This window comes from Pezoporus flaviventris, unplaced genomic scaffold (genome assembly GCF_033815535.1).
Source record: "Pezoporus flaviventris isolate CSIRO_AGI_PZ_B2104156 unplaced genomic scaffold, CSIRO_AGI_Pfla_v1 ptg000057l, whole genome shotgun sequence".
NCBI classification, from domain to species: domain Eukaryota; kingdom Metazoa; phylum Chordata; class Aves; order Psittaciformes; family Psittacidae; genus Pezoporus; species Pezoporus flaviventris.
The window spans coordinates 6284331-6306839 of record NW_026892605.1 but is presented as its reverse complement, the minus strand read 5'-3'; the positions used below and the strand labels follow the sequence as shown (position 1 = coordinate 6306839).

General features: G+C 37.7%; 1 protein-coding gene across 2 annotated transcripts in view; it reads left to right on the top strand.

Moving 5' to 3' along the window:
• The window catches only part of SLC1A3 (solute carrier family 1 member 3), a 62471-nt gene that overhangs the window by 5412 nt on the left and 34550 nt on the right, over nt 1-22509 (top strand). For both annotated transcript variants that reach the window (XM_061469467.1, XM_061469468.1), the window contains exon 3: nt 15199-15336. In XM_061469467.1, coding sequence (XP_061325451.1) covers nt 15199-15336 — 138 coding nt within the window. The remainder of the gene's footprint in view (nt 1-15198; nt 15337-22509) is intronic.

Genomic DNA, 22509 nt, shown 5'->3' with positions numbered 1-22509 from the left:
CCTTTGTACGCTGCCAAAGTCATACGCTGCAATTGTCCACTAGGACATTCAAGGGGAAAAGACATAGAACCAGTTCTGTTTTCTGGCTATCTGTCCACCTAAGGGAGCTCTGTCATTGAACCCAGTCTTCTGTAGTTGCAGGGGATCTCACAATAGAGATGAAATGTAGGCAGGCCCAAACATCTGTTCTACAACAGCATACACCATATAGATTCCAGAGATTCCAAAACTTTCCAACATCTTTAAAGAAAAACAGGACAAACTAGTCAGAAGTACAGGAAGAGGGCAGGAGAGGTGAAAGCATAGCCAATGTTCCTGTTTCCCTGAAAAAAAGCAAAGAGCTAAATAAAGACTGAAGATGGTTCTTCATAATACAGAAGGAAAAAAAACAAACACAAAACCCCTGAAACATCTGAACAGTGAAAAGCTGTGCAGAGTAGCAGATTCTCTTATATCAACACACTCCTTTAAACGAGTCCTAAGTACAAGTATGTAATATGCAGGTAGAATTCTGGCTAACACAAAAAACACCAGTCTCTTGTGTGTGGAAGTGACAACTTCTTTGCTATGGCAGATCCTCTGTGTCTACTGAAGATTGAGGCTGATGTACCCAGAGAAGGGTATTTGACCCCATTACACACTGACAATGAACACGATGACAAAGCCTAAGGCAGCTTTGGTAAAATTTGCATGAGAACAAAGAATAGATCCATCACTGTAGGGGAAACAGCTGTGGGAGGTGAGACCTGCATGAGAAACTATGTCAAAATGTAAAGAAAGAAATGTGATACCAGACAAAAGATGAAGACGTATACAAGTAAATCAAGATAGTTTGGGGACAGCGAAGGGTAGATTAATTCTATTTATGCTGATCGCAGACGCTGTCTCTGTGCCAGTGCTCCCCTAAATAACCTGCACAGCCAATTGCTTTCTCACCAAGTGACAAAACTATCCTAAGTAATATTCTGAAAAAAAATTGCTAACCAAAACCTTAATTCTTTTTTTAAGAAATCTTTATGATTTGGGGAAAAACAAGCAAACAAACAAAACATAAACAGACACTGTAAGATCCAGATAACTTTTAGAAATTCTAAAGGTGATCTTTTTCTAAAAGGAGAAAAAGTGAGAAATGTAGGGAACTTCAATTCTGCTACTAACTAACGGGTCTGACTGTGAAATGTGAACAGTGCACTAGTTTAGCAGTTACCATCAAAATAAAGCTACGTTTGTGTTTTATCATAATCTGAATTTCTTACTGTACAGTCTAGTGCAACTGCCATATATGACACAGGATAACGACAATAAATGTGGCTACTTTGTGAATCACAGTTGTGCATTCTGGAGACAGCAGCTGTGCATATATGCACATTAAAGGTATAAAATTTCCTTAATATAGACTCACTACCTTTTAATTTACTCTAAATTGTCATTCTACGATTCTGTGAATTCAGGGTGCTCAAAAGTGGTGCTCAAAAGTAGTATGTCTGAGTGGTCATAAAACAATCCAGAGAAACATGTTCGTCGCACTCTTCATACAGCTTGTGAAAAAGAGGGGGAGATTCTCAAATTCTCGCTAAAAATTAAATTTAAATTTATTTTTGTAATGCCACTTCTCACAAAGCAGATATCAAGCCTGTCCTGGGTGGAATGCAAGACGGTAACTGCATGAGACATTTAGGGTGTTTATGTGGTTTCTCAGAGATTTTACAAGAGAATTCCCTGAATGCCAGTAGAATACGGCAATCACACTATCGAAAGATGTGTTTCAACAGAAACAGTGGTCATCTCAAAGACCATAAAAATTTTTTGTGTGTTTATCATCAGAAGGGACTAAAAAGACATTTCTGCATTAAATGAACTAGTGTTAGGGTTGCCAGTCATTTCCACTTTTCAGTAGATAGTCACTGTAGTTACTATGGTGACTGCAAGGCAGTACAAAGTCATAAGCAAGGTGCCAATGATTTGTATGCTGAGGAAACGTTTAAGATTGTTAGATCCTTACTAGCACCATAGCTATTGTAAACCTAGAAGGAGTTGTCATCTGTACTGGAATGCTTTTGATTGGCCACAGTGAAGGTGTGGTGAAAATAGTACTATCTGTTCTTCATTAATTCTTAAAAATTTCATTTATGTTGCTTAAATTTCTCGCACAGCTTCTTGAAATCATAGAATCATAGAATAGTTAGGGCTGGAAAGGACCTTAAGATAATCTAGTTCCAACCCCCCTGCCATGGGCAGGGACACCTCACACTAAACCATGCCACCCAAGGCTCTGTCCAAACTGGCCTTGAGCACCACCAGGGATGCAGCAGTCACAGCTTCCTTGGGCAACCCATTCGAGTGCTTCACCACCCTTACAATAAAAAACTTCCTCCTTATATCCAATCTAAATTTCTCCTGTTTTAAGTTTTAACCCATTACCCCTTGTCCTACCACTACAGTTCCTAATGAAGAGTCCATCCCCAGCATCCCTACAGGCCCCCTTCAGATACTGGAAGGCTGCTATGAGGTCTCCACGCAGCCTTCTCTTCTCCAGGCTGAACAGCCCCACCTTTCTCAGCCTGTCTTTATATGAGAGGTGCTCCAGTCCCCTGATCATCCTTGTGGCCCTCCTCTGGACTTGTTCCAACAGTTCCATGTCATCTTTATGTTGAGGACACCAGAACTGCACACAATACTCCAAGTGAGGTCTCACAAGAGCGGAGTAGAGGAGGAGGATCACCTCTAACCTGCTGGTCACGCTCCTTTTGATGTAGCCCAGGATACGGCTGGCTTTCTGGGCTGCAAGCACGCACTGAAACTGGCTCACATTCAGTTTCTCATTGACCAGCACCTCCTTCTCCACAGGGCTGCTCTGAATCTCATTTGCCCAGCCTGTAGCTGTGTTTGGGATTGCTCCGACCCAGGTGTAGGACCTTGCACTTGTCATGGTTAAACTTCATGAGGTTGGCATCAGCCCACCTCACAAGCGTGTCAAGGTCCCTCTGGATGTCATTCCTTCCCTCCAGCGTATCGATCGAACCACACAGCTTGGTGTCATTGGCAAACTTGCTGAGGTGCACTCAATCCTATTGTCCATGCCACCAGTAAAGATCTAGAGCAAGACAGGTCCCAACAGCAAACCCTGAGAGACACCAGTTGTTACTGGTCTCCAGCTGGATATTAAAACTGAAAATAACCAAGCATCTAAAAGTTTTCAGGGGTTTTATGATACTGAAGAAAAAAAAAATTATAAAACACTTATGTTTTTATGTGAATTAACATGCATTTGGAAAATGATACAAAAAAAATCTGAAATTTAAGAGAAGTAAATAAAGAAATTAGATCTTCTGGATATTAGTAAGACTACTGAAGATGTAAGATATAAATGCTATAAAGATATAAATGGTAATTTACTGTAGCGCTGACTTCTAGATTAGCAGCTGAGAGATACTGACTTCTTTATTTTTCCATGCCTTGTTTAAAAAATCAGATATTCTGGTACAACCAGCTACATAAAATAACCCATGTAGTCACATTACGTGTGTATATCCTCTGTCTGTCCTCCAAATTTATTTTGTTTACTGTGCATTCCTTTCAAATATTTATTTCATTCAGATTTTCAGATTTTGAATCAAATTCTCAGATTACAATTTAGTAATCCCCTCACTACAAGAGAGACATTGAGGTGCTGGAGTGGGTGCAGAGAAAGGCAACAGAGCTGGTGAAGGGTCTGGAGCGCACGTGTGATGGGGAACGGCTGAGGGACCTGGGAGAGGTTTAGTCTGGAGAAGAGAAGGCTCAGGGAGGACCTTACTGCTCTGTACAACTGCCTGAAAGGAGGCTAGAGTGAGGTGGGGTTGGTCTCTTCTCCCCATTAACAAGTCGTGGGACAAGAGGAAATGGCCTCAAGCTGCACCAGGGAGGTTTACTCTTGATATTAGGAAAAATTTATTCACCGAAAAGGTTTGTCAGGCATTGGAATAGGCTGTTCAGGGAAGCGGTTTGTGTCGCCATCCCTGGAGGTATTTAAAAGACATGTAGATGTGCACTTAGAGACATGGTTTAGTGATGGATTTGGCAGTGCTATGTTAATGGTTGGACTTGATAATCTTAAAGGTCTTTTCTGACCTAAACAATTCTATGATTCTTTGTGATTTAGGGTATTTTGTCATATATTTTTTTCTCAGCATATTATAGTTCAGTTCGACTGGAGCTTTGGAACAACAAAGCAATGCAAGTGAAACATTAAAAAAAAAGTAATAGTAATAGTAAGGAGCTAAATGATATCTTCCTCAATACCAGTTTCTCCAGCTGTGTCATTCTTAGTATATGCTATGGTGTCTACAATGTATATTAGAAAATTAATAGGCTCCTGACCAAGGAGTTTTAAATTAGTCACTGATACAACAAAAATAAATTAATAAATGGTGTGGAATAGGGAAGAAAATATGCAAAATAGGTAAAGAACAAATGAAATTATTCTAACGGAGTTTTATTAAGAACTGGATTTTTATGTCAACCCATCAGACTTGAAGTTGTACTGGCACTGTTTGTACTTTTAATCCACAGGGTGAAACCATGGGTTGTGTAACTTTTAAAAATCCATACAAAATGAATCTACTTTGATGACAGATTTTATAAGGCATTTTTTTAACAACCAGGAAAATAATAGGTCTGGTGAACTGTACAGCAGTGAAAAGGAGAACAGTTAAAAGCAGGAAAAGAGGCAAAGATTATAAATGGAAATCAGCTTGACAGTTACAAAGTATGTGCTTGGTTTTCACCATTTATCTTGGCATAACTGTGAATTTATTTATTAAAGAAAAAGTTTTAAAACATGGGGCTGAAATGTTAAGTGTTATTTACACTGAAGCGTAAGATGATCCCGCACACTGGCTCTAGTAATTACTGTGGTTTTATCATTCACAAGGACCGAATTAAAAAAAAAAAAAAAATAAAATTGCCTTTGTATGGCAGGATTAATAACCAGGGAATTCCTGAGGATACTTACCAAAGGCAGTTGATAAATAATGCTATTGCATATATTTTGATGTCTTTTAAAATCATTTTTACTTGGGAATACATACATTAAACAAACATAGACATACCATCTAGTCTCTCAGACCCTAAAATGTAAGAAAATGAAGTGACATATGGAATCCAAATCTCAGAGCTGGGTAATGGTGTCAGCAGTGCTTGAGGAATTGGCTCACTCTTTTCCTTTCAAAAGCCAAGTAACAGGAGGATGCAATTCCACCATTACTTTCAAAGTTCTGTCATCAGGCAGGAGGAAATGCAGTACTTCTAAAGGCAAATATGTATGCCAAGAGAGCAAAAGTTGGCAGGATGTTAAAACATGGCTAAAATGCTCATCTGTAACAGGGAACCCCTCTCAGGCTATGAAGTAATCCTTTCAGCAAGAATAAGGACTTGAGGCATCCAAAATCCAGGTAGTTTTCTGCATGTGTCAGTTATATTCAGTTTCTAGATCCCCAAGACTTCTGGAATTAGGCAAATAGATGTTTAACTCATGGCAATTCTGAGAAAACCACAAATAGAAAAAAGCGAGGGGTCTTCCAAAACAAACAAAGTGCCCATTAACTTTATAGATTTCCAGTAATAAGCTTTTTTTTTATCTAGAGTGACTTTGCAGGTCACGGTTTGGACTCAGGTACTTATTATATGATTAAATATTGTTCCAGGTGCCAGTTTCCCTTTTCCATTTTTTGTGACCTTTAAGATAGGAAAATCCTGCCTCTCTGAATAGCACTTAATGGTGAGAAGAGAGGTATTGTAAGCCTTATGGAAGCTACATTTAAATTAGTCCTGTATGCTACAAAGAGTTAACTCACAAGAAGTCAGATGTGAGACCTCTTTTTAATCAACTGAAATAAAACACTGCTGAAAGTTTATGTGCTGAAAGAGGCTGTCTGACCAGAAAACTAAACAGATTGAAAGCTCAAGTTAAGAATAGTTTCACAGTTATATTGAAGCTTTTAGGGATGATGTGGCTGCAGTAATAAAATCAAAGAGCTAGAGACTGAAAGCATCCTATCTTTTTAAAAAGATGATAGTATGATTCCAGGAATTTTAGTAATGAGCATAAATAAAGGATTGGGGTAATACTTACACCTGATATGACAAGCTTTGTATTCTACAACAGAAAATGCATGCTGTCAGTCTGTCCAGGTTGTTTTCATGTGTCAGCAGAATACTAGATATAAAAGGTTCTTTAAAATCTTATAACAAAATCTGCTATGTGAATTATGTTGTATGACCCAAACAGTTCTGGCATAGGCATATCTTGATTCAACAAAATACTTAATGCTCAGTGGCAAACATCTCAGTTACAGATTTAGAGTATCAGCACTAGGCTAAATTAACAGGTGGTTTTGTAGGAATTAAAAGTTGGGCTATTTCCATAGACATGTGAATGCATAATTTGAATGCCCCATAGATAATGGTGTAAAGCTGCATATCAAGGAAGAGAAGCTTACAATGAACTGTTTTGTAGTGTATGTCTGAGGTGGATTTTAAATAAAGCAAATAAAGGCAATTATCAAGGTCTAACCCAAGGCTCTCTGTTAAACTACACTGGAATTTGTTCAGACCAGAGCTCTGTTTTCTGAGCATGTTCACACAAAGTTCTTGGCACTGAGGGATCTCAGTCTCATTGACCGTGATTCCTCAGTTTTACAATACTCTAAAAAAGAAAATAATACAGATGGGCAGCTGAAACTGTACTAGAGAAAAACAGAATTAGGTGCTGTTAAAGACTATGTCAGCTTCCAGTTGAGGAAAAACAGGGAAAAGAGAAATGTAGAGGCAAGACAGAAACTATAGAAACTTTAAGAGGGCAGCTCTCCTATTAGTGGGGAACTATTCTTTATGAGAGTAGAAGCATTAACATTAGTTAAGAAGGTGAAGCAGCAAAGTAAACCCAGGAATGAAAAAAAAAAACAGTAACTTTATAAAGTACTAAGTAGCATCATAATTCTAAATAATACTTCACAAAATAGAATCTGGCATATATCGTGAATGTCTGATCTTTTACATATGTAATAAAAGAAAAATCCTGAATTTTGATGTAATTATTTATTTTGTGCGTTAAAATTAATTTTTTTTCTATAGCTTAGAGACTAATAAGAGTACAGAAATTATGAGTAGTTTGTCTTTTAATAAAGTCTTTTGTCTGAGGATGGAATCAGGAATAATGTCCCTATTCCACGAAGAATGGTCTGCTTCAGTGGAGCAGTGAAAACCCTACTTCATTCCAAACCCTCTACAATCCTTCAATTGCTTGTCTTATAAATAACAACAACAGAGAAATCAAAGATTAGAAATAAATACAGAAACAGTTCTAGGAAAACAGGGAAAAATAAGAAAAAATTGAAGGCAAAGAAAGAAGCAGAAGTTGGATTGAAGGCAAAGGAATAAGCAGAAGAGAATAGGCAGCTGCCCAGCTATAGTTATAAAGATGTTTCAGAAGTTCAGGCACCTGAAGAGTTAGACAGTGGAAGGCAGAGGCTTTGAGTGTCTTACTTCTGAGCTGTGAATTACGTGCCTATGTGTCTATGTTAATATAGCTTTAAATGCCCATAAAAGGTGTTAATATTATTAAATGCCTCTGGGTCTTTTGTAACTGTAAATGTAATTGTAACTCAATAGAGATGTTATAAGTCTGGTGTGATTTTTGTGGAAGGTAATAGCTCTCATTGGATAAAGTAAATCTTTAGGGTCATGTTCAGGAGACAGGTGTTCCTGAGGCACAGTGACTACAGCACTGCAGGTCTGCCTTTCTTCAGTATAGCTGAGAGTACCATGCCACTCTTGTGACCCCTCAGGCTGACAAGAAGTTCAACGTGAGCCAGCAGTGTGTGCTTGCAGCCCAGAAAGCCAACCATGTGCTGGGCTGCATCAAAAAGAGCATGGCCAGCGTGTCGAGAGAGGTGACTCTCCCCCTCCAACATAAGAAATATATGGACCTGTTGGAGGGAGTCTAGAGGAGGGCCACAAAGATGATCGGAGGGCTTGAGCACCTCCCCCCTGAAGACAGGCTGAAGGAGCTGGGGTTGTTCAGCCTGGAGAAGAGAAGGCTCTGGGCAGACCTTTTTTCAGTTTCCAGTTCCTAAAAAGGCTACAAGAAATCTGGAGAGAGACCTTTTACAAGGGCTTATAGTGATAGGACAAGGAGGAATGGCTTTAAATTACTAGAGGGTAAGTTTAGATTAGATGCTAGGAAGTGTAGTAGGCTAGGGGGCAGTGGCATAGGTTGCCCAGAGAAGCTGTGACTGCTTCATCCCTGGCAGTGTTCAAAGCCAGGTTGGACGGGGCTTGGAGCAACCTGGTCCAGTGAAAGGTGTTGCTGTCCTTGTCAGGGGGTTGGAACTGAATGGCCGTTAAAGTCCCTTCCAACCCAAACTGTTCTATGATATGATTGGGTTCTCTTGGATACCTACCTCTTCTATGGTACTTCTCCTATGACTCCCCTCATGGTATCTCTCAAGCAAAACAGAGGTAGCTGTTTGTGTCTAAATCAAGCCATACTCCAGTATAGCCACCTATTAGAACTACGCTGCAGTACAGGTCCTTAATCTCTCTACTGCATAGGCAACATCCAGTTAAGAGAGAAGTGAGATATCACACAAAAATATATACACCTTTACATGTGGATTCTCTGCTGGGTCTCTACCAGATGAGAGCTGTAGAGTAACAGCTAGTTTATTAAGCCAATTGGTGCTTGGTCTTTTAAAGGTCTGAAACAGAGAATCAAGTTCATATGGAAAGCATTTGCTCTAAATTCAGTTTTAAAAGAGAACTAAAGGAATTTTAAGCTATCTTCAAACTCTAATTTTGGATTCTTTTAGGAAGAGTCAGTGATAAAGTTGCGTAAGGGTACATTTCTGTGGTTGATTAATGCAGCCCTACCTGTGTCCCTGGCTTCATATTTCAACCCTAAAATGTTTGCTTTTCTCCCTTGCCATTACATCACCACCATCATCTAGCACAGCAGTAAACCTGTCCAGGGATCTAATTTGTCAAAAAACTAACCCAGTAAAAAATCGTTCTTCCCTGGTTTAGCAGCCAAATGAGCTCATCTGGCAAGTACAAGTGCATTGAAGTACAGATTTCAAGTTTGATTAGTTTGGAAAGGAGGCTGAGGGTGACCTCCTTGCTCTCTACAGCTTCCTGAGGAAGGGACATGGAGAGGAAGGTGCTGAGCTCTGCTCCCTGGTACCCAGTGACAAGACACATGGGTATGGTTCAAAGCTGCCCCTGGGGAGGTTTAAACTGGACGCCAGGAAGCATTTTTTTACCAAGAGGGAGGTCAAACACTGGAACAGGCTTCCTGGAGAGGTTGTCGATGCCCCAAGCCTGTCAGTGTTAAAGGGGCATTTGGACAACGCATTTACTAGCATGCTTTAACTTTTGGTTGCCCCTGAAGTGGTCAGGCAGTTGGACTAGATGATTGTTGTAGGTCCCTTCTGCTGTGATGACTGTGTAACATAAGAAACAGTTCTCAAACAATAAAAAGCTGTAACCCTGTTGTGATCCTAAATTAAATTGAGTAAAAAGGTAGCTAGTTAGCTACTAATCAGCAATTAGTGCAATAAGAGCTAATCTTTACAATAGAATTAGTGAAAACAACAGAAAAATCACACATAAAAAAAAAAAAGACTGCTGCAGTATTTAGGAATTGAATATGTAGGTTAGATATCTAGTATTTGGGTTCAACAAAATGTTTTCAAAGGGAACATACATCCCATCCTATATAAAGAAAACCAGAAAGTAAGAAAGAACAGGTGATATGCAAGGTGGGGGGAGGGAAAGTGAGAGTGAGGGTAAGGTTCAATATAATATTGTGGGAAAAAAGAAATGGTGAAAATCAAAACCATGCAAGTGAATTGCTTAGTCTGCGGTTCTCATGGCAGGCAAAGAAAGAGATTAAGAGCAATTGTGATTTTGTCGGGAGCTTGAAGTATTTCTTTTCACTAGAGGAGTTACTTACCTGTTTGTTTCAAGTACATACAGTTGTGGCCTTATCTGAAATTGGTTGTTAGAAGAAAAGGTGTCAGAACAAAATTGTAAATTAAGCAGAAGCAAATGATCCGAAGAACAAAAGCATTCATTCCAGAGCTCTGCAGGAACATAAGAATGAAATGGCTGGGCAGCTAACAAGAATACACAATGCACCATCAAACTTGTAGGAGCCCAGCTCTCTTGGTGGCTCTAAACTAATTTCTGCTATAGAAAAAAATGTTATTGTCTTGCTGGTTACAAGTTTTTCTAGAAGTGTACTATTTACAGCTATTACTTTATTGCATCATTTCACCTACTTTAAGGTATTCTTTTCCAGTTTTTATGAAGTTTTATATTTCATGCTAGAAAAGAAAAAGTCTTTATCAATAACCTGTTGAAGGTTATTGATAAAGACCTCATTTAACAGTGCTTTGAGATTTACTGGTAAAAAGCAGAAGTGTATGTAAATCTGACTGGTGTGTTCTGTTTGAACTGGCAAGCGCTAATACAGAAAAGACATCTCTTGCCCTTTCATTAATACACCACCTAGTATTTTCCTTTTGAAATATGCTTAAGTAATTTTTGATCAATTAAAAACTAAACCTGCTGGATTTTCTACTTTCTACATGAAAATACAGCAGAGAACATGGAGATTGTAAAAAGTATTATCCCCAGAGGCTCATAAGGTTTAATTTTAAAAAAAAACAAGACTTCTCTTATTTAAGAAAAATGCTGCTATTTTCACTTAAATACACCATGCCTATTAGGAGCTTCCTTATTCTCTTAAAATTATGAATTATTTGAAGTAGTGAAAAAACCCACAATCTGCTCCATTAATCTTTTATATCTAATTCTTCTAAGAATAACAAAGAGGAGAGTAGTCTTTAGCTTTCCTAAAGTCCTTGAAATAGCATTTAGCTCTGGGTAAAACTCCATCTCTCCTTCCTCTTTGAAGAGTTATGATTGGTTTCGTTTACTGATAAGTTGTTTTAAACCTATGTGTAGATATGCAACCTGTTTTATTTATGCAACATAAAGGATCATGTGAAAGAACTCTCTAGCATTGGGAGAACAAGACATTCCAATTAAGAACTTAATTTTTTTTCTGGAGGATTTTAAAGTTCATTTTCAGATTCAACTTAGGAAATTGTAAGTTGATGATACTCTGGTAGATAACTACAATAATTTTTTTTTTTTTTTTCAAAACACACCCAACCAAAAAAGAATAAATATCTCCATAACACAACTATTCCTAAAAACTGAGTATTACAGAAGTATTTTTGTCTTGTTCCTTCAAACCCTGATTGTAGAGCTCACTTCATCACATTTTGATGTTGATTCTTTCAAGAAATTTTATATAGAGGTTTGTATGCTTCTTAGCAACTGCAGGTTTACCCATATCTTTTAAAGCCTGACCTCAAGACTTTATTTTTCTTTTCTGGTTTTGCAGCATGTAGAAGTTAAAACCCTAGGACATTCATCAGTGCTTTCCTGTTTTAGGAATAAACAATCCCAAATCATATCTGCTATTTTTGCCATTTCCATCCCATTCTTGTCACTGTTAGAATTATTTTCACCGTCTGCTACTTTTGAGTTTAACATACAAACTGAATATTTTTTGAACTTTTATTGGTAGAAAAATGCAATAAAATTGTGTAGCCCCAGGAGTGTTCTGATTGTCTTCAGGATTATCTACAAATGGACTTTTCCATAAATTTGGCTATAGCACTGACAAGAACAGCTCAAAAATCTTTTTGTACCTATAATCTGATTTGCTTCTTCATAGTGAACTGTATAAATCATTCAGCAGTATGGATCTGTTACACAACTATACGCATGTATAGAATAAATCTCCTTAACTTAAACAAGCACTACTGATTTTTGTCCAGAAAAAAACTAACAAATTCTATTGAGAAATCTACTCTTCCCTGCAGTGCAGAAATGGTACACCATTTACCATTTGAGAAGTCAGGCTCTGATAGCGTTGATTAGTTGTTCTTTTCTGTTACAAAGGGTAGACAGAAACCTGTACAACAGGTTGTGGGAACTTGTTTCACATAAGGCTTTGTTTCATTACAATTTTCAGAATTAATCAGAAACTTGAAACTTCTACTGAGAAAGGCCAGCTCCAGTATTTAATTCTCCCAGTTTTGACTGAGGAGGGTCCTAAGCACTGCAATTCTTACCACACACAAAGACATGGATGATTGTTGAAATACCACACACCTTCCAGAGATTTAGTACCTCTTGCCTAGTGTTACTTCCCAATTTTATTTTGATACTTTGTCATTGTGTCTATCTTTAAATCATTGTTGTATGCTGTTATCTCATTATTTTAAAGCCTGCAAATGTTGGTTCTGAGAAGTGAATTCAAATAAGTCAAAGCTACCTTTCCGTTTCAAGTTCATGATTTTTCTTATGAAATTTTGTCAGACAGGATGTAATACCCAGTATCTAGGCATTTAAACTCAGAACCAAAAATAAAGTTTTATCTTCATATACTCTAAGATCAAGAGACACTGGTAAAATCATGCTGTTCTGTCCTTATCTGTTCAATGCTTTCATTGTCACACATACAATGAGGAAATAATTTGCTGAGATCGTTTACTGAGCCTCACTATGTGAAGACACTTTCAGAAACATCAGTAATAGTAATCACTACTACATTTATATCACAAGCAGGGAAAATGAGTCAGAGAAGCGTTCTTACGTCTTAGGCATAACTGCATAGAAATTAATAGCAGTGATAAGATTAAGGCTGAAGAATTACTAACTGTTGGGTGTTGACCCAGTTCACCACAATACACTACCAGGCACATTTTTTCTACATCGCAGAAATTCTTTTTGTAAACTGCAGTGCTGGGCAACCCTGTAATTATGCAGAGAGTGTTTTCACACATACACACAAAAAACAGAAAAAAACAAAAAAACAGTAATTTTTGGCTCAACAGGTTTACTTGAAACTTCAGAAACTTATTCTCACTATGAATAATATTAATTCAAACAGCCATTTATTCAGGCCTTGATTTTCTCTTAGGCCACTTTGTAGTGCTTGGACAGTAGTGGACCAGATAATCGAGCCCTTATAGTATAGCATAAGGACTAGTTCTTATAGTAACCTCAGAAACCCTTACTAACTTCAGTGAGGCTTTGTACTAGTGCAGACATTAATTCATGTGGAACTAATTGCAGGACTGTGGCCTAAGAAACTGGTGTAGCTCTATTTGCTTGTTATCCAGTTGTCAAAATGCAGTGCTCATTAAATGCAGAAACAAAGGGTCCAGATGGATTCTTTATATCTGAGAAATGCATTCCCCATATAAAAAGAAGATAATGAGTAACACTGCTGTGGAATTTAAAACCTTATTGGAAAGAAGGGAAAGTCTAAGACAGGTCTTTTAATCAAGAATAGTGCAGAGTCCCTTTCTCTATATATTCTATGATCTACTTTTACCTAAAAAGTAATTTATGCACTTGGACTACCTGAGTCTTCTTGCAGCATGAATGAGACTTACATGCTTTGTAGTCCCATTGCTTTTTTCCACAGTGTGAACTCCATGCCTGGTTCCAGTTGTGCTCTAATTACTTTTCTCCTGTCCTGTAACACTGAGATTTTCTGTCCTATGCAAGACATTTCTGGACTCCTCTAACTTAACCAACCTGCATGATCAGACAGACAGGACTCATTAACATGAGAGCTACAGCTATTTCCTTACCTCAGCAGATGGCAATAAGCTAGTGTAGGAGGCATAACAGCATATTTTAGCTAGTAAAATTTGGCATGAAGATATTATCTGCTGTATGGATGTGCCAATCTAAAATCTAATTTTTTAAAAAAGTGCAAAACCACAAAGTGATTAAGAATTTGAACTAACAGTTTCCAAAAGTGTTCGATGTTGCAGCAGTTTTAGGATGTACCCAACTGCTAATAGGATCTAAAAGTGACCTTGAATGCTCTGCTGCCTAACATCGCTGAGGATTCAGTTTCATGAAAAGTTTTAGAATACTGAAGTCTGTCTGCCTACCAAAAAGGGCAGTCCCCCTCTTCTCCAAGGCACAATTCTACCTATTCCCTGTGAAGATACCAACAGTTGTGCAGCCATGCAAACAATTTACCTCAGGGAATTGACCTAGCTCCAAATTAACCCAGAAAAATAAATTATTTTTGCAGAATGATCAGTTCTCTGATTCAACTTTCTATACAGCCATGGTCAACACAAATACCACTGCTAGACAGTGGGAAAGAATATAGAGTCATTAATGGGAAGGAGGGATAGTTGAGCTTCATGATCTGTATAGTTAAAATGTGTTGCCTGGCTGGATATAGAAGAGCTACATCAGATAGACACCAAACCATTTTTTAGTAAATTGCAACTATTTATGTAAATTAACCAAATACTTAACTAAATAAGCAAACAAAGCATTTGGTGCCAATTACAGGACAAAATATACAAAGTTCTAGCTGAGAGATTTAGGTTGCCACAGCTCATCTGTAGATTCCATCTGTAAATATATCTCAAGCACCATTTATCTGTTGCCAGCAAGATAAATAGATCCACTCCCTTGGTCCAATCCCTCAGGCACTGAAACCCACCACTTGATTGTCCAACAAGACCTTCCAACTCTGATTAGCTGCTTCTTTGCAAGTGCTTGTGTTTCTGAATGTAGGCATGTGTAGAACTACTAATCTCCTGATGCTGTTTTGCTGTGTAAAGACCAAACCACAAGAGGATTCTCAAATACCTCTACAAAGGTTATCTCATCTACAGCTCATCTACAGGATTAGGTCCCACAGTGTAAACAGGCATGGACAAGACTTCTGAAGGTTGGTAGCTAGTATGTATATGCATTGCAAATATGATTACACTCACAATCCCAGAATTCAAAGAACTTGGCTGCAGTAGCAGGAGCTGTTATCTTTTCATTAATGCTTAAGATATACCTTTGACATAAATCCAGATTTGAAAAAATAGCAGCACAAATAACCTCATGATTCTGTTACAGTGAAAAATAATGTAATGGTTTTAGCAAGAATCATCCTAATAGTAGTTGATATTCGAGAGAACAAATCAGGAGTGAAATCTGGGACACTGCATGTTACAATCAGATATGTGAAGTAAGTACTATGCAAATATTCATGTTCAGATGTTACTACTACTTTAGAAGAGTAAGTCATGATCTTTTCCCTCTCTTTAGGTGTAATACTTGGATTTTCTCTCCGTTCATATAAGATGAGCTATCGGGAAGTCAAGTACTTTTCATTTCCTGGAGAACTGCTCATGAGAATGCTGCAAATGCTGGTCCTGCCACTAATTGTGTCCAGTTTAGTCACAGGTAAGAAATAAAAAAGAAACTTTCTTTTTTGTTCTTTAAATAATTTGATAAAAATGCACACACTAAATCATAATAAATGAACTTTCCATGTCATAAAAGTGTTATAACCTGCAGAAGGAGATACATTTACTCTTGCTGTTTTAGAGGCAATATAACAAGAGGTTTGAATTAATATACAAAGAAAGCAATTCCAAGGCAACCTAACTGGACAAATTACTATTTGTCACTTCTCTGAAGATGACTCTGTACTCTTCTTTTTTCCTCTTAATTTCTGAACAGATATTTCCTTCACAATGTCCTATTGTTATCACAGATAATGGATCTCAGAAAAATACTTCGAAGACTAAAGAAAGTTTAAACTATGAATTGTGAGCCTGGGTAACCCATGCCTGTAAACCCAGATTGGCAAAACATCTATCTCCCAATCTTTTATAACAGATTAGAAAAAATAGGTGATAGATGAGTAGTTGGATAGTTTGAAAGAGACTTTATTCCATCAGTTCTGTTAAATTCCATCAATTCCATTGCTGTTTTCTGGTCAGCAGCTCTATTAAATTTCAAGCCCTCTTTTACTAAGTTGTTCCTTGAGCTAGAAATACAATAATTAATTTCTTATGGTGATTCATGCTTTGTCATTCCATCTAAGTTTCAGAGAAAATCTCTCAGATCTTTTATGAATGTTCAGAATGTATCTGTGATGTATTTATTGTATTTATTATAGAAAAGATTGTATTTATTAAAGAAAAGAAAGAATGGACATTGGTTTATCAGCACATCAGTGGTACAGCTTGGAGAGCTTAATTAAACCACACACTGTGCAGTCATAGAATCATAGAATCATTAGGGTTGGAAAGGACCTTAAGATCATCTAGTTCCAACCCCCGTGCCGTGGGCAGGGACACCTTACGCTAAATCATATCACCCAAGGCCTCGTCCAACCTGGTCTTGAACACAGCCAGGGATGGAGCATTCCCAGCCTCCCTGAGAAACCCATACCAGTGCCTCACCACCCTAACAGGAAAGAATTTCCTTCTTATATCCAGCCTAAACTTCCCCTGTTTAAGTTTTAACCCGTCACCCCTTGTCCTGCCACTACAGTCCCTAATGAAGGGTCCATCCCCAGCATCCCTATAGGCCCCCTTCAGATACTGGAAGGCTGCTATGAGGTCTCCACGCAGCTTTCTCTTCTCCAAGCTGAACAGCCCCACCTTTCTCAGCCTGTCTTCATATGAGAGGTGCTCCAGTCCCCTGATCATCCTCGTGGCCCTCCTCTGGACTTGTTCCAACAGTTCCATGTCATCTTTATGTTGAGGACACCAGAACTGCACACAATACTCCAAGTGAGGTCTCACAAGAGCGGAGTAGAGGAGGAGGATCACCTCCTTCGACCTGCTGGTCACGCTCCTTTTGATGCAGCCCAGGATACGGCTGGCTTTCTGGGCTGCAAGCACGCACTGAAACTGGCTCACATTCAGTTTCTCATTGACCAGCACCTCCTTCTCCACAGGGCTGCTCTGAATCTCTTGTTTGCCCAGCCTGTAGCTGTGTTTGGGATTGCTCCGACCCAGGTGTAGGACCTTGCCCTTGGCATGGTTAAACTTCATGAGGTTGGCATCAGCCCACCTCACAAGCGTGTCAGGGTCCCTCTGGATGGCATTCCTTCCCTCCAGCGTATCAACTGAACCACACAGCTTGGTGTCATCGGCAAACTTGCTGAGGGCGCACTCAATCCCACTGTCCATGTCAGCGACAAAGATGTTGAACAAGACCGGTCCCAACACCGATCCCTGAGGGACACCACTCGTTACTGGTCTCCAGTAACTGGTCCTATTTTCTAAACACCTTAAACACTTCTTAATTGTCAGCAGGTCCAGAGACTATAAGCTCTTCTTCATTTCATTAATTGTCAAGTAGTTTAACACTGAGATCTCCTCTTACTAATGCAAATGAACATAGACACAATCTTCACAGACAGCAAAGATAGTATATATGTATATGAGCTGTTAATACAACAGCAGCAAACTAAGGTATTCACAGCTAAACTATCATTTGCGTTCACATATTTCAAGGAGAAAGTAGTTTGTTTCTATGCACATGTACTATACAGATACTGAAAGCTTAATGAACACTGAAACCAGAGAGAAATTTATAAATCTTGTCGGGAAAACAATGACATGTTTAATTCCCAGCAAGTGTATAATTCTATTTTATCTCATATGTCCTTGCTGTTTTCATGTCCGTTTCACATGCAGAACTCCTCAGATTGGCTGGACGCTGATAGAAGAACCACTTAAAATAGAAAAGGAGAGACATTCACCCTTTTTCAGTTTCACCTTTCAGTTTCACTGCTGCTCTTTTTTGTAGGATGAGTTACTGCAGGAAAATTTACCTGCAAAGTTTCTTGTATCCATACTGGTTCTCTGAGAGAACTCAAGGTGAAGCAGGAAATCAGGCAGATTATTCTACACAAGGATTTGAATTCCCTTTAAAAATTCTAGGGACAGACACTTTGTCCAGGTAAAGATCAGCAAAACCACCTCAGAGTCACGAACATTCACAAGGAGCTGGCCTAGTGATAAGCCACGCTCATCTGCTGTATCTCCAGGTCTCAGCAGAGATTTTGTGAAATACCAGAACAGTTTCCAGTTAATTCTATTCTGAAAAGAATCATCGATCTCTGGATTTAAACAATTCCTTTCATTTTGATGGCTTTTATCCCCCTTTAAGACCTTTGGAGTCCTTTATCCTTTTTTATGCCTTTTTTCATAACAATAATTTCCCTTATTATATAAAGTTTTGGGAAAGAGAAATCTTATCTGTAAGATTCACGTTATTAGCATACCAGTGCCTTGTAATAGTAAGTGGACTATTCTTAGAGTTCCCTTTTGAATTAGAGATGGTAATTTGCAAGGTGAAAACATTTTAAACTTCTTTGTTTGAGCAATGAACAATTAGAGAAAACTCAAATGAAATTCAGAAATGGCAGATTTCATAATTTTAAAAGAATCATTAAAAAAAACTATTTTTTTTTCATGGGATTAAAAGTAATTTCCTAGTTGTTGCTTAAAACTGGAAAAAACTTTTCTACACTGAACAATACCTCATGTAGTGTAAAAATTTTTGTGGGTTTTTTTTTCTTTTGCTTCTACGTATTTGCTGCAGAACTGTCATACTCGAGTAGAAATATAGGTATAATTGAATATCTAAATAATAAAGAACTATATGTAGCCTTTACAGGTGTACTACTGTGCTGTTTAATAGAAGCTATTGGTTTCTTTTTTTGCACATTATTGGATAATTCTTTATGCTTCTCAAGTCAGTCTTAAGTTATTCTTGGCATCCATGAGCCAAATCTGTTATTTCCTGTATTTTGTTTGGCAAAAGAAAGTGGATGCCTCTTAACTAACCTCAGAAGGATCCCTTCAGGGTCTTGAACACTGATAGTGTAATTGCTTCTTCCAACTGTGAATGATCTGAACAAATACTTAGGTTGTTGACAGGAATGAACATGTGTCCTAGATATGATGTTCTAGGTTTCCATTTGTATATGTGTAAGTGTGCTCAATTTAACTGGTAATGACAATATCAGCACATATGGTATCTGAAGTACTAGAAATAAGCTGTGGATAGTTATATTCCTTTCAAATTTTGTGAATGTCAAAGAAATTAGAACAAAACCAAATTAATAATCATACGAGATGTAGGCTGTCATGTAAATGAAAGATAAATAGAGAAACTGAAGAATTCTGCTATAAAGCTAAACAGTTCTGACAGTTATTCACAGAATCTCAGGGAAATAAACTTACAAAAGGTGAAGTCAACCCAGTCATATTTCTCTATAGGCTCTTTTGGTACTTTCATGAAAGAAGCAATGCAGAATCACATTCAAAAGTTTTTACTCATCTTCACCTTATGTCTTATCATTATTGCATGTGGCTCAAGCACTTTATGAGATTTTATCTTCTGATGCGCATGTTACCCGGCATGTACTAACATTTGCTTGGGCAAAAACAGAGTTTATTTTCATACCTTTCACCATCTTTTACTGTTTATAGGAAAATATGTTTATACGAATATCGGTAGTCTTTATCTTTTGTGGTTTAGATAAAAATCCAGCTGCGTACTCTGTGGTTGCTGGTCTTCATTCTCTACAGTCTTTCAAATAGGAGAACTCCTAAGTTGTTATTCCCAAACAGTATGTGTTACAAAGTCAAAGGCAAAAATTAAAGCACAGCATATGGGAGGCAGCATAAATAACCACAGAAACTGGTGACATTCCCATGGATTATTTCATTCACAAATCTGACCTGAATACAAAAACAGGCTGACAATTTTGCTCCATCTCTGTTTTGAATTTGCTAGTATTATAGGAGTTAAAAATATTTATTTTAACATAAATCATACTGGAGAAAGAGAAAGGGAATGTAGAAACGGTGAAACAGCGAGGTCCACTGGCTCACAGAAGAATGCACAGGAATAATAGAAACAAGCAAAGTTCCCAACTATGAATACCAATACAGTGCACTGTGCATTAGATTATAATGCCTATCCAAACCTTTAATGGGAGTAACAGTAATATGGTACAAATGAATCTTAATCACACACCAGTGTGTAGCAGGAAAAGAAGATGACTACATATAATGGAAATTTTAATGGAGACATGTAGATAAAGTTGTCACAGTTCAGCAGACACAAAGTACGTAGCTGGTTTAGTTATATCAACGTAGAGAGGGAAATAAGCAAATAATTACAGCAAGAACAGTATATGGGGCCACCAGTGAAAGAGTTGCTGTAGAAATACTGCACCCAAAGTTACCTGGTGACTGCTTGCAGCTAGCTGTGATGCTATCACCAATAATCAGATATGCATAAATGGACCATATATTTTTCACCACATACAGCTGTTTAACAGGAATGTGTTAGCCATGAAGTTTAAAAAAAATTATTTTGAAGTTAATATATGATGTGATGGACTTAAACTATGTTGTATGACAGGGAACTGGGATACAATGGCGCAGCCTCCCACATCCAGATAGCAGCTGTACCGAGTCTTCTGTAAAGACATAATTCTAGCAAATAATACAGTCTCATATTGTTAAAGTTAAGAAATTAGGTTTTATATTTGCCGTTCCAATTCTTGGAATGAGGCAGTGAATGAGCCATCAAGTGTAACTGGATGCAAATGCTATTAAATCTTATCAAAACACCTATCCTCTGGTAAATTATTAGCATTTTTCATTTTGACAATTATAGTGTCCTTTATTAACATCTTAATAACAGTAAACATAAAGGGCCAGAATTCTGAATTTGTTCATCCTAAAACCCTCACATCAGAGAACACATTAGGAAGGTCTCGTAACGAGACGTGTGCATCACCTCTTCAGAAAAGTGTCAGGAATACATCCTTTGTCTAGGTTTGTGGAAGCAGGAGCTATAATGCATGAAGTCTCTAGGTAGCTCCAGTGTTCTGTCTGCTTGCTGACAAGTCTTTTGTGGAAAAATGGCTGTCACTTACTACGAGGTCCCAGGTGCTGTCTCGTATCAGCCACAAATGTTTATGGTAGTTTCAACAGATAGAAACTCTCTCGTTCAGCAGGATTCCAGAGAGGGGAACAAATGGTATGGAGCCAGATTATCCTTCTAATAGGAGGAAAAAGAGGGGTCAGCAGTAATTCCTTTTAGCTCATTCTGGCAGAATGGACTTATAACCAGCACCTGTGCAACATCTTGCATATTCACAACAAAGCTGAAAGCCAAAAATATTAACAAAAGTCAGTCTTCTCTGTTTCATTTTAAGAAATGCAGTATTCCTGATTTAGTTCATATAGTTTGTACATGAAAACTGAGATACAATTAGGCTGCTATTTAATTTGAACATCCAAAAGCTTTTTTCCACAAATAAAGGAAAACTCATGTTTTGATTTGTGTGTGTCCAAAACCAAGTCTGGCTAAAAATGTGGGCATGCAAATTACTAAGTTTGTAGAGAACCAGCCATCTTGCAAACAGGATTTTCTGTAGGGATAAAGAAACAATTGAAGAAATATTACAAGTATTGATTCATGTTCTGTAAGAGTTCAGTCTCAAGCTACCATCTAAATGGCAGATTCAGCAGCTAAAAATGCACAAACGTGAAACTTCAAACACATAACTACTTCCAATACTGTGTTTTCAGTGCCTGTATTACTGTATAAAACAAATGTCTGTAAGGTCTAGCATATAGCCTGTAATAGTCATTACTTAGGCACTCAAAGATGAAAAAATTGCAATCTTCTTGTACTGTTCCCCTCCACAGTCTTTAAGAGAATGTAGGAAAAATAATTTCAATAATTATGTCATGTAATTCAAAAGTATTTTGGACAAAGGTTTTAGAAGTTAAAAAATCAGTTTAGGTAGCAAGGAGCTACATTTTTAAAAATCATTAAGAAAAAAAAGGTAGGTTGGAAACTATTCAGCACCTAGAAACATAATTTGTCAAGCCAAAGCACAAAAAGAACTATGTCCAGATTTAGTGTGTGTTGGCAGTCACTGTGACAATGATTCCTGAATATGTTTCCTGGACAAGTTTTTGCACCAAAAGTGCTCCAGGAGGAAATAAACTATACCCAGTTGCAAGTCTTGCGTGTTAGAAAATCATAATGAAGTGTCATGTGTATTTGTAGAATAAACACAGCTTAGGGTGGCACTCAGAAAGTGCTATATAACTTTATTTATGCAAATACCAAAAGTAAATAGTGACAAAAGGTCATAAAATGAAAATATAACTAAATTCTGAACAATTTCTGAATCAATTTTGAATAGGAAACACACAGCAATTTGTCTTCACACAAGCCTGAGAGATCAGTGCTAAGCAAACCCAGATCTTACAGAAAATTAGCATGCAGTAAGAATAGAGATTAAATTAGTGGATATAATGACACTCTATAAAATAAAATTTTATTATATGTTAAAAAAAGAAAACCTAAGTGTGGTATACAGTAGAAAATACACAGCTGTGGTTTTTGAAGTCTTAGTCTCTGCAAGCAGAGACAGGCACAGACAGCAAGGGTATTCAGGAGCAAAGTCTGCAATAACTAGACAGCAAAATTAAAAAAGCCCTTTAAAATAATTCCAGTTTGCTAGAAGCCTTTAATTAAAGGCTGATTTAAGTTTCATTGTGAAATAAAGCTTTTCTT